This window comes from Heptranchias perlo, chromosome 10, assembly GCF_035084215.1.
Source record: "Heptranchias perlo isolate sHepPer1 chromosome 10, sHepPer1.hap1, whole genome shotgun sequence".
NCBI lineage: Eukaryota > Metazoa > Chordata > Chondrichthyes > Hexanchiformes > Hexanchidae > Heptranchias > Heptranchias perlo.
The window spans coordinates 84,510,088-84,522,529 of record NC_090334.1 but is presented as its reverse complement, the minus strand read 5'-3'; the positions used below and the strand labels follow the sequence as shown (position 1 = coordinate 84,522,529).

General features: G+C 48.8%; 1 protein-coding gene across 3 annotated transcripts in view; it reads left to right on the top strand.

Annotated features, from left to right (window-relative positions):
- Nucleotides 1-12,442, top strand: part of LOC137326742 (autophagy-related protein 2 homolog B-like) — a 128,215-nt gene that overhangs the window by 89,620 nt on the left and 26,153 nt on the right. For all 3 annotated transcript variants that reach the window (XM_067992114.1, XM_067992115.1, XM_067992113.1), the window contains exons 30-33: nt 2,737-2,945; nt 4,140-4,363; nt 7,869-8,001; nt 8,835-9,029. In XM_067992114.1, coding sequence (XP_067848215.1) covers nt 2,737-2,945; nt 4,140-4,363; nt 7,869-8,001; nt 8,835-9,029 — 761 coding nt within the window. The remainder of the gene's footprint in view (nt 1-2,736; nt 2,946-4,139; nt 4,364-7,868; nt 8,002-8,834; nt 9,030-12,442) is intronic.

Here is a 12,442-nt window from a genome sequence, read left to right as displayed (position 1 = left end):
CCCCTCCCTATCACTGTAACCCCCTACAGCCCTACAACCCTCCGAGATCTCTGCATTCCGCCAATTCTTGTCACTTGCGCATCCCTGATTTTAATCGCTCCACCATTGGCGGCCGTGCCTTCAGCTGCCTAGGCCCTAAAGCTCTGGAATTCCTCCCTAAACCTCTCCGCCTCTCTATCTCTCCTCCTTTAAGATGCTCCTTAAAAACCTAAATCTTTGGCCAAGCTTTTGGTCACTTGTCCTTTGTCTTTTTATGTGGCACGGTGTCAAATTGTGTTTGATAACGCTCCTGTGAAGCGCCATGGAATGTTCTACAACCTGCTCGACCTGGTGGTGGGTTTTAACCGGAATATCTCACCGGCCGGGTCGGTCGGTGGCGACGTGGGTGGGGGGACCGCCTCCTCTCAGTCTCTGGGCTCGGAGCCGGGGGAGGTGGGAGAACTTGAGTACACGTTCTCCCCGGTTTCCCCGGGTTCCCCTTATATCCGGGTGCCGGTTTTTCACCGCTCGGAGGCTGGGGAGGGTCCCCGCCCGGCGCCGCCCTCTGACCCGGACCCCCCAGTGGAGCCCGGGGAGGACTCCTCTGCCGACGATCCTGGGGGTGGGATCGTGACAGAGGCGGGGCCGGCCGGCGCGGCCGTCTCGTTCTCCGCGCTTTGTGCGGGGAGTGGGTTGGCCGCGGGCGACGATGACCCGGAGGAGGACGGGGACTCGGTGGTGGGCACTGGGGAGGATTTAGAGTTCGCCGCCAGTGAGGTGGTGGACGCCCTCGTGCCCGGCACCGAGTCTCCCCTCATCCCCGTTGAGGAACTCCGGGATTTTGCGTCCGGTTGGAGCCGTCGTCGCGATGGCGTCCGGCTGGCCCTCGACCGTTGGTCGGAGCCGGCGCAGTTAATCCGCTCGGTCCTGGCCGCCGTCGCGTCCGTGGCCGCGGAAGGGGACGGCGGCGGGGTCGGGCTGCGCCGGCTCAGATCCCTCCTCACCGGGCTCTTGAGCGAGTGGCGGTCGACTAGCGGCCCCGCTCCCTCCGCGCGTGAGGTTTAAGTAGGTTGCGCTGTGCTCTCGTCATGGAGATCACCATAGCCAGCCTCAACATCAACGGCGGCAGAGACGCCCGCCGTAGATTTGACAAGTTCTCGGTCCTGCGGGACGGGAAGTATGCGGTGTGCTTTCTGCAGGAAACCCACACCGTTCCGGGAGACGAGGCCACGTGGATCCTGGAATGGGGAGGGGGGGTAAAAAAAACAAAAAAACATTGAAGGTGCTATATAAATGCAAGTTGTTATTGGTCTGCTGGGCCTTCCACAGTCTGGTGCCAAGAAAGCATCTGAGCAGTTCCTCCCCACCCTTGTGACCAGGTGTGATGTGTAAGTGCAGCCCACTGAAGATTTCCTCCTTCCTGTTCCCTCACGTAGCAGCTCTCACCACGGCAGCACAGCTTGGATGGAGATATTTGAGTGCCTGAGGGGCCTGTGGGCTCAGGCCCACATTACATTGGTCAAAAAGCTAGCACAGGCACAATGGGCAGGATGGCCTCCTTCTGTGCTGTCTGATTCTATGATTTGAGAGGGGAGTAGATAATGCTAGATTTTGTCTAGTATTTTGTCCATTAAATCAGTTTTGGACTAAAGCTTAAATCGGATACATAGGGAGTCGGCTCATTAAATTGTAATCTGTTCAACAGATGTTTTACTGATTTGTAATTAAGAATTCTTATTATTTAATAATGATTGAGGTCCTCCCATCCTGTGTCTTTTCTTTCCTTCCATGCTATGATTAGCTGCTATTATTTTTTAAAGCAACTGCAAAGAGACTTGTGTACCTCTAATAGGTTGAGTGAATGATGATAGGTTCAGTAAGGATATGAGAAAATCCTCAGCCCCTTCTAATCTAGGCTCAGCCCCCTGGAAACTGGTGGGGAAATCCAGAACAAGGGGGCATTAAAATTAGAGTCAGGCCATTTAGGAGTGAAATCAGGAAGCATTTTTTCAAACAAAGGGTAGTGGAAATCTGGAACTCGCTCCCCTAAGAAGCTGTGGATGCTGGGGGTCAACTGAAACTTTCAGGACTTAGATGGATAGCTTTTTGTTGGGTAAGGGTATCGAGGGCTATGGAGTAATGGTGGGAAAATGGAGTTGAGGTACAGATCAGCCATGGTCTAAATGAATGTCGGAACAGGTTCGATGGGCTGAATGGCCTCCTGCTGTTCCTATGTTTCAAGGAACCCTAGCAAAACTGAGGTCGGTGGGGCTCAAAGGGAAAACCCTCCAGTGGTTGGAGTCCTACCTGACGCAGAAGGAGGTGGTTGTGGTTTCGGAGGCCAATCATTACAGCCCCAGGTCATTGCTGCAGGGGTTCCTCAGGGAAGTATCCTCGGCCCAACCATTTTCAGCTGCTACATCAATGACCTTCTCTCCATCATAAGGTCAGGAATGTGGCTGTTTACGGACGATTCCCCCGTTTGCTTGAAAAAGTGCCTCCTGATTTCAGCTCCATTTACAACTCCTCCAATAATGAAACAGCCCATGCCAGCATACTGCAGGACCTGGATAACATCCAGGCTTGGGCTGACAAGTGACGGGTAACATTCGCACCACATAAATGCCAGGTAATGACCATCTGAAGCAAGGGAAAGCCCAGCCATATCTCCTTGACCTTATCTGTAACCTTTAAGGATCACTGGGTTCGGTGCAGTAATGGCAGGTTTCATCGTTCTCCTTTTACCCATCTCTTCAGGGATCTATGATGACCTCATTCAGGAACGAGAGCCAGCCCGGTCAGACCTTTTCCTCTTCCCCGATGAGAGTGGAGGTTCTTCGCAGGAGCAGAGCCCGAGTTCCACCATGATCCTCCCTGAGCATCATGCGGCCTACACCTCCTCTCACAGTGAGCAGCCCGAGAGCGAGGATTTCTGTATCCTGGATGCACCGAAGATGGCGGTCACGGTAAGCGGTGAAAGGGGATTAAAAAAAAGCTCCAAGCAGCTGCTGGTGCCTGAAGAAAATGAAAGATTTGGATCAGATTTCAGAGTAAGGTGGCGAAATGAGCTCAGTGGGTAAATGCACAGTCCAGTGGGCAACTGAGAAGCTGCCAGATTCCATCCCTGACCGTGGCTCAGTGGGCAGCACGCTTGACTCTGAGTCAGAAGGTCGTGAGTTCAAGTCCCACTCCAGAGACTTGAGCTCATAATCCAGGCTGACACTTGTACAGGACTGAGGGAGTGCTGCACTGTCAGAGGTGCCGTCTTTCAGATGAGATGTTAAACTGAGGCCCCCTCTGCCCTCTCAGGTGGACATAAAATATCCCATGACACTACTTGAAGAAGAGCAGGGGGAGTTCTCCCTGGTGTTCTGGCCAATATTTACCCCTCAGCCAACATCACTAAAACAGATTATCTGGTCATTATCTCATTGCTGTCTGTGGGATCTTGCTGTGTGCAAATTGACTGCTACAGTTCCCTACACTACAACAGTGACTGTACTTCATTGGCTGTAAAGCTTTTTGGGATGTCCTGAGATCGTTAAAGGCGCTATAGAAATGCAAGTTCAGTCTTTCTCAACTGACCTCAGCCTGAGCAGCAGTAGGGATGCTGCAAGTGGCCTCGGTGCCCCTGGGTTAGGGAAGGGGGAAAATCAACCTGTGTTACTGCTCCTGATCACTGTCTCCTGCTGGAAATTGCATGTGAGCTGCACTTTGGGCAGGGAAAGAAACAGGCTCTGCTCTGATGCCTCCCATGTTTGAATAACCAGACAACGCTCGTCTGGGCTGACACAAGAAGAACGGCCACTTGGACAGGGTACTGGAAGGTGAGCAGCACTCGCAGGATCACGGCCTGGAGCTGATGGTACACATCGGCCGTGGTCTGATTGAATGAATCAACAGGCTCAAGGGGCTGGTTGGCCTCCCCCTGCTCCTATGTTCTTAATACCCCAGCAAGAATGGGAGGGGAGGAAAAAGTGGTACAGTGAGTATGCGATCCTGAGGGATTGTCTGAGGAAGGCACAGTGGAATCCCCAGCATATTCTACTCGGGGAGTGGGGGGGGCGGTGGGGGGAGAGCTTGTTGAGTGTTCATTGTTTAATTTGCGGTAGGTTAGCCTCATGCAGTTTAGTGCCTGAGGTTCTTGTCTTGTTCGGCAGAGAGAGACTGAGCCCATAGTGAAGAAGCTGTTCACTGGACCGATTCTGATCAAAGACGAGCACTTCATGCTACCGGTCAAGAAGATGGACACAAGCAAAGCACCACTGCACCTTCCGATCCCAGAGGTCCGATATGTGGTGAAGGAAATCTCCGTCGTGTGGCACCTGTATGGAGGAAGGGATTTCGGAATAGCCCCCTCTGCACGTTCCCCTGTTAAAAGCATGTGAGTTCCCTAATCACTGATGACCAATGTTGTCGCTGGGCTTGTTTAGTGTATTGGTAGCTGTAGCAAAAATCATACTAGGCCAATATGTTTATTTGGTTTTGTGATAGTAATCCATCACCTCAGACTCTCACCAGCAGTGACAGACCTGGATCTATTTGTGCTTCTCCACAGCCTCAAAGTGTTCTCTCCAAATTTTGAAATCCAGAGCCTTTAATTGTAATGATGGGTGTTCTTTTTACAGTTCAACGAATGAAACTTTCACATACCTACTGTTAGACTTCATTGAAATCCTAATGACAACAGATTGTAAAAGTGCAGAAACGTAGCCTTATTAATGGAGAAAAACTGCTTTGTGTGTATCTTAGAGAGATAGATCGATAGATATGGCTGTGGTGAAATCTGTGCTAAGTGTGTGTGTTAGAGAGATAGATTGATAGATAGAGCTGTGGTGAAATCTGTGCTGTGTGTGTGTTAGAGAGATAGATTGATAGATAGAGCTGTGGTGAAATCTGTGCTGTGTGTGTGTTAGAGAGATAGATTGATAGATAGAGCTGTGGTGAAATCTGTGCTGTGTGTGTGTTAGAGAGATAGATCGATAGATAGAGCTGTGGTGAAATCTGTGCTAAGTGTGTGTGTCAGAGAGATAGATCGATAGATATAGCTGTGGTGAAATCTGTGCTGTGTGTGTCAGAGAGATAGATCGATAGATAGAGCTGTGGTGAAATCTGTGCTAAGTGTGTGTGTCAGAGAGATAGATCGATAGATATGGCTGTGGTGAAATCTGTGCTAAGTGTGTGTGTCAGAGAGATAGATCGATAGATATGGCTGTGGTGAAATCTGTGCTGTGTGTGTGTCAGAGAGATAGATCGATAGATATAGCTGTGGTGAAATCTGTGCTGTGTGTGTGTTAGAGAGATAGATCGATAGATATAGCTGTGGTGAAATCTGTGCTAAGTGTGTGTGTCAGAGAGATAGATCGATAGATATGGCTGTGGTGAAATCTGTGCTGTGTGTGTGTCAGAGAGATAGATCGATAGATATAGCTGTGGTGAAATCTGTGCTGTGTGTGTGTTAGAGAGATAGATCGATAGATATAGCTGTGGTGAAATCTGTGCTAAGTGTGTGTGTCAGAGAGATAGATCGATAGATAGAGCTGTGGTGAAATCTGTGCTGTGTGTGTGTCAGAGAGATAGATCGATAGATATAGCTGTGGTGAAATCTGTGCTGTGTGTGTGTCAGAGAGATAGATCGATAGATATAGCTGTGGTGAAATCTGTGCTGAGTGTGTGTTAGAGAGATAGATCGATAGATATGGCTGTGGTGAAATCTGTGCTGAGTGTGTCAGAGAGATAGATCGATAGATAGAGCTGTGGTGAAATCTGTGCTGTGTGTGTGTCAGAGAGATAGATCGATAGATAGAGCTGTGGTGAAATCTGTGCTGAGTGTGTGTTAGAGAGATAGATCGATAGATATGGCTGTGGTGAAATCTGTGCTGAGTGTGTCAGAGAGATAGATCGATAGATATAGCTGTGGTGAAATCTGTGCTGTGTGTGTGTCAGAGAGATAGATCGATAGATAGAGCTGTGGTGAAATCTGTGCTGTGTGTGTGTCAGAGAGATAGATCGATAGATAGAGCTGTGGTGAAATCTGTGCTGTGTGTGTGTCAGAGAGATAGATCGATAGATATAGCTGTGGTGAAATCTGTGCTGTGTGTGTGTCAGAGAGATAGATCGATAGATATAGCTGTGGTGAAATCTGTGCTGAGTGTGTGTTAGAGAGATAGATCGATAGATATAGCTGTGGTGAAATCTGTGCTGTGTGTGTCAGAGAGATAGATCGATGGATAGAGCTGTGGTGAAATCTGTGCTGTGTGTGTGTCAGAGAGATAGATCGATAGATAGAGCTGTGGTGAAATCTGTGCTGAGTGTGTGTTAGAGAGATAGATCGATAGATATGGCTGTGGTGAAATCTGTGCTGTGTGTGTCAGAGAGATAGATCGATGGATAGAGCTGTGGTGAAATCTGTGCTGTGTGTGTGTCAGAGAGATAGATCGATAGATAGAGCTGTGGTGAAATCTGTGCTGAGTGTGTGTTAGAGAGATAGATCGATAGATATGGCTGTGGTGAAATCTGTGCTGAGTGTGTCAGAGAGATAGATCGATAGATATAGCTGTGGTGAAATCTGTGCTGTGTGTGTGTCAGAGAGATAGATCGATAGATAGAGCTGTGGTGAAATCTGTGCTGTGTGTGTGTCAGAGAGATAGATCGATAGATAGAGCTGTGGTGAAATCTGTGCTGTGTGTGTGTCAGAGAGATAGATCGATAGATATAGCTGTGGTGAAATCTGTGCTGTGTGTGTGTTAGAGAGATAGATCGATAGATATGGCTGTGGTGAAATCTGTGCTGAGTGTGTCAGAGAGATAGATCGATAGATAGAGCTGTGGTGAAATCTGTGCTGTGTGTGTGTCAGAGAGATAGATCGATAGATAGAGCTGTGGTGAAATCTGTGCTGTGTGTGTGTCAGAGAGATAGATCGATAGATAGAGCTGTGGTGAAATCTGTGCTGAGTGTAACCAAGCCTCCCAAAAGAGCAATAATTGGGGTGCCCAGGATACCATTGGTGGAAACATGGGAGGGAGCAACCAATATCAGTGGCAGCAAACCATGGTAACAACAACAGTGTTTAAGAAGAAGGAAAATCTTTGGGAGGAGACAGACAGTAGTTTTTGTTCCGAATATGCCACTATTTGTGTGTATGACACCCACACACACATACTTGGAATACATACACATATATACACCAGGAGTTTTCCAAATGACTAACATCCGCTGTGACCTGTCGTGTTGAGTCTCCGCACCACCTGTCCAGTCCAGTGACATCATCGACAGGGACGCATCCTGTAGAAACCCAATTGAAAGCAACTGGTACCATGACATCAGCCAAGCCTGGTTTCGACTGATCCTCCCCCAGCAATTTACACGATGGGCTGCGTAGGCTGCATTGTGTCTTTCAGGATGAAACAGGAAAATAATCATTCATGTGTTTGAGGCAACGTATAGAATGGAAGTGTACTGAATGTGCAAGAGTCTGATGGTGAAGGGATGTGTCTGTGCTCTTTGCGGGGTGGTGATTCATGAATACAGCTATGCTATGTGTACTGTGTTTTTATTATATTGAGAAACCCAGGAACAAGAAATCACTAAGATTGAGAAGAGTAGGAGAGAAGATGAAGTAAGTCAGGAATGGTGATTCAGTGACACTAAGTGTGGGTTTTAAAAGCCAGTAGATTATAGGAGGAAGGGGAGACTGAGAGAGATGAAGAGTTACAGTTTTTGGGGTCCTGGGGAAGATTATGTTAGGGTAGGAGACAGTGAAAACCGTAAATCTCCAGCATAGCCTTTCAAATGGGACTGTGTTGTGTTGCTTCAGCTAAAACCATCATTAACACAGAACATATATCCAATGACACTTACTGAAGTACTCATCTGTTGCTTTCTTGTAGTCCTAAACCTGCTTCAAGCTCCTCCCAAAGCTCCCCATCACAGCCTCCAGCCCGATACGCTCGTTCAGCCAGGCGCATTCAGGGCGGGCCCGGGAGGAACCACGACATCCTGATGGAGATTCAGTTCAGTAAGGTGAGAGATCGAAGAAGCATCCTTTAGCTGCTCTCCGGTGAGTGCCTTCCGACCTCACCTTGCAGCCGCTGCTATTACAGTGACTGAGATATTCACTTAAATTTTTCCATGTTCAAACACTTGCACATTGTGTAATGCGAGTCACTTGACAGCAAAAGCTTTCCATTACTCTCTCCATAGCTCTCTTTCCTTCCTTCCTGTTCTCTCCGCCAGTTTTATCCCGTCTTTAAGGCATTGGCTCACTGCTAATCCTCAGCTCTCTTGGGTTGGGTAAGTGGGGTGTGTTTTTTGGGAGAGCAAGTTCACTCTTATTCAGGCAAACAGAAACTCAACTTAAGTGGGTTTCTCAGCAGTTGGTTTGGAGACGCGGGTGATGGTGATGGGTTTCTACACATGTCAGACACCAGGTTAACCCAGGGTAAGGGGGTAGGAGGGGGGGCAAGCAGCAAAGAGAGGAAACTTTCATCCCATTAGTCTGGGCTGGATTTGAACCTCGGACCCAAAGGAAAGATCGCAAGATAGTTGTGAATGAGGAAGGCCATTTGGCCAAAGATCCTGAAGTCGCCCATTAGAAAGAAGGGACTTGCATTTCAGCCATTCGACATCATTCATGGAGTTGTATCTTCCCCATTTCCCTATGTACAAAGCCAATGTTCAGTCGATTACACCACCCAGTCCCTGTGATGCAGTTTTTTCAATGCAGAGTGTTTTCTCGCTAGAGTTTAGCGGTCAGTTACAGTCCTTCAGAAAAAATGGCTTGCAGCATTCCACCATTTATTTGGAAACCAAGCTCACCCTTTAATGCTCAGTATATGTTTTTGGTTTTTTTTAAGGTGAAATTTCAGCATGAAGTTTACCCTCAGACAGGTTATGACATAGATCCAGGTTCGACAGAGCGTCCCATCTCACGGCAGGTCTTCATAGTCCAGGATCTCGAGATCCGAGACCGGCTTGCAACATCCCAGATGAATAAGTTCCTCTACTTGTACTCGAGCAAAGAGTTACCGAGAAAGGCTCATTCCAACATGGTAAGGCCTGGGTTTGGGAGCAGGGAATTTGTTCGGAGAGCTAGGGAGACAAGGGGGCCTTCAAGTTCGCATTTTTTTTATTTCTTTGTGGGATGTGGGCGTCGCTGGCGAGGCTGGCATTTATTGCCTATCCCTAATTGCCCTTGAGAAGGTGGTGGTGAGCTGCCTTCTTGAACCACTGCAGTCCGTGTGGCGAAGGTTCTCCCACAGTGCTGTTAGGAAGGGAGTTCCAGGATTTTGACCCAGCGACGATAAAGGAACGGCGATATATTTCCAAGTCGGGATGGTGTGTAACTTGGAGGGGAACGTGCAGGTGGTGTTGTTCCCATGTGCCTGCTGCCCTTGTCCTTCTAGGTGGTAGAGGTCGTGGGTTTGGGAGGTGCTGTCGAAGAAGCCTTGGCGAGTTGCTGCATTGCATCCTGTGGATGGTACACACTGCAGCCACGGTGCACCGGTGGTGAAGGGAGTGAATGTTTAGGGTGGTGGATGGGGTGCCAATCAAGCGGGCTGCTTTGTCCTGGATGGTGTCGAGCTTCTTGAGTGTTGTTGAAGCTGCACTCATCCAGGCAAGTGGAGAGTATTCCATCACACTCCTGACTTGTGCCTTGTGAAATCAGTAGAAAGGCTTTGGGGAGTCAGGAGATGAATTACTCGTCGTAGAATACCCAGCCTCTGACCTGCTCTTGTAGCCACAGTATTTATATAGTTGGTCCAGTTAAGTTTCTGGTCAATGGTGACCCCCAGGATGTTGATTGTGGGGGATTCAGCATTGGTAATGCCGTTGAAGGTCATGGGGAGGTGGTGAGACTCTCTCTTGTTGGAGATGATCATTGCCTGGCATTTGTCTGGCGCGAATGTTACTTGCCACTTATCAGCCCAAGCCTGGATGTTGTCCGGTCTTGCTGCATGCGGGCTCGGGACTGCTTCATTATTTGAGAGGTTGTGAATGGAACTGAACACTGTGCAATCATCAGCGAACATCCCCATTTCTGACCTTATGATGGAGGGAAGGTCATTGATGAAGCAGCTGAAGATGGTTGGGCCTAGGACACTGCCCTGAGGAACTCCTGCAGCAATGTCCTGGGGCTGAGATGATTGGCCTCCAACAACCACTAGCAACTTCCTTTGTGCAAGGTATGACTCCAGCCACTGGAGAGTTTTCCCCCTGATTCCCATTGACTTCAATTTTACTAGGGCTCCTTGGTGCTCCACTCGGTCAAATGCTGCCTTGATGTCAAGGGCAGTCACTCTCACCACACCTCTGGAATTCAGCTCTTTTGTCCATGTTTGGACCAAGGCTGTAATGAGGTCTGGAGCTGAGTGGTCCTGGCGGAACCCAAACTGAGCATCGGTGAGCAGGTTATTGGTGAGTAAGTGCCGCTTGATAGCACTGTCGACGACACCTTCCATCACTTTGCTGATGATTGAGAATAGACTGATGAGGCGGTAATTGGCCGGATTGGATTTGTCCCGCTTTTTGTGGACAGGACATACCTGGGCAATTTTCCACATTGTCAGGTAGATGCCAGTGTTGTAGCTGTACTGGAACAGCTTGGCTAGAGGCGCGGCTAGTTCTGGAGCACAAGACTTCAGCACTACAACCGGGATGTTGTCGGGGACCATAGCCTTTGCTGTATCCAGTGCACTCAGCCATTTCTTGATATCACGTGGAGTGAATCGAATTGGCTGAAGACTGGCTTCTGTGATGGTGGGGATATTGGGAGGAGGCCGAGATGGATCATCCACTCGGCACTTCTGGCTGAAGACGGTTGCAAACGCTTCAGCCTTGTCTTTTGCACTCACATGCTGAACTCTGCCATCATTGAGGATGGGGATGTTTACAGAGCGTCCTCCTCCCGTTAGTTGTTTAATTGTTCACCACCATTCACGACTGGATGTGGCAGGACTGCAGAGCTTTGATCTGATCTGTTGGTTGTGGAATCGCTTAGCTCTGTCTATAGCATGTTGCTTCTGCTGTTTAGCATGCATGTAGTCCTGAGTTGTAGCTTCACCAGGTTGGCACCTCATTTTTAGGTACGCCTGGTGCTGCTTCTGGCATGCTCTTCTACACTCCTATTGAACTTGTTGGTAATGATATAGTGAGGAATATGCCAGGCCATGAGGTTACAGATTGTGCTGGAATACAATTCTGCTGCTGCTGATGGCCCACAGCGCCTCATGGATCCCCAGTTTTGAGCTGCTAGATCTCTTCTGAATCTATCCCATTTAGCACGGTGGTAGTGCCACACAACACGTTGGATGGTGTCTTCAGTGCAAAAACGGGACTTCATCTCCACGAGGACTGTGCGGTGGTCACTCCTACCAGTACTGTCATGGACAGATGCATTTGCGACAGGTAGATTGGTGAGGAGGAGGTCAAGTAAGTTTTTCCCTCGTGTTGGTTCGCTCACCACCTGCCGCAGGCCCAGTCTGACAGCTATGTCCTTCAGGACTCGGCCTGCATCAGAGAGGTTTGTCTGCCTGACCTCTCGGCTGGGTGGATGGGGGGGTAATGCGTGGAATGGGTGGCCTGAACATTGTTTCTATCAGTGTTGTATAAAGCAGTTATATAAAGCTCTGGTCAGACTCCATCTGGAGTAGTGTGTCCAGTTCTGGGCACCGCACCTCAGGAAGGATATATTGGCCTTGGAGGGGGTGCAGTGCAGATTCATCAGAATGATACCGGGGCTGAAAGGGTTACATTAGGCTTGTAGTCCCTCAAGTATTGAAGATTTAAGGGGTGATCTAATTGAGCTGTTTAAAATGATAAAGAGATTTGATAGGATGATAGAGAGAAAGTATCTCCGCTGGTGGGGGAGTCCAGAACAAGGAGACATATCCTTAAAATTAGAGCTAGGCTGTTTAGGAGGGAAATCAGGAAGCGCTTCTTCACACAAAGGGTACTGGAAATCTGGAAATCTCTCCCTCAAAAAAGCTATTGAGGCTGGGGGTCATTTGAAAATGTCAAAACTGAGATCGATAGATTTTTGTTGGGTAAGGATATTAAGGGATATGGAACACAGGCAGGTAAATGGAGTTGAGGTACAGACCAGCCATGATCTAATTGAATGGTGGAACAGGCTCGAGGGGCTGAATGGCCTACTCCTGTTCCAATGAATGCACAACCTGCTAGTTCTGCTTACTTTGGGAAGATCCCAGGTTTGATTGCAGACCTGTGCTGTGTTAGCTGATCTTGGCCTCGGCAGCAGTTGGGGTGTTGCTATTGGCCTCAGTGCCGCCCAGGTAGCAGGTGTGAAATAAACCTCCTAGGGTTCCTGCTCCTGATCACCGTTTAGTGACCCTTGCAGGAAAGTGTATGTACACAGTCATCGGGTGAGGCCAGGATTAGATTCAACTCACTGCCCTTCACTCACTGCCTGGGTTCATACATGAAGAATGGGACACTGGGTGCA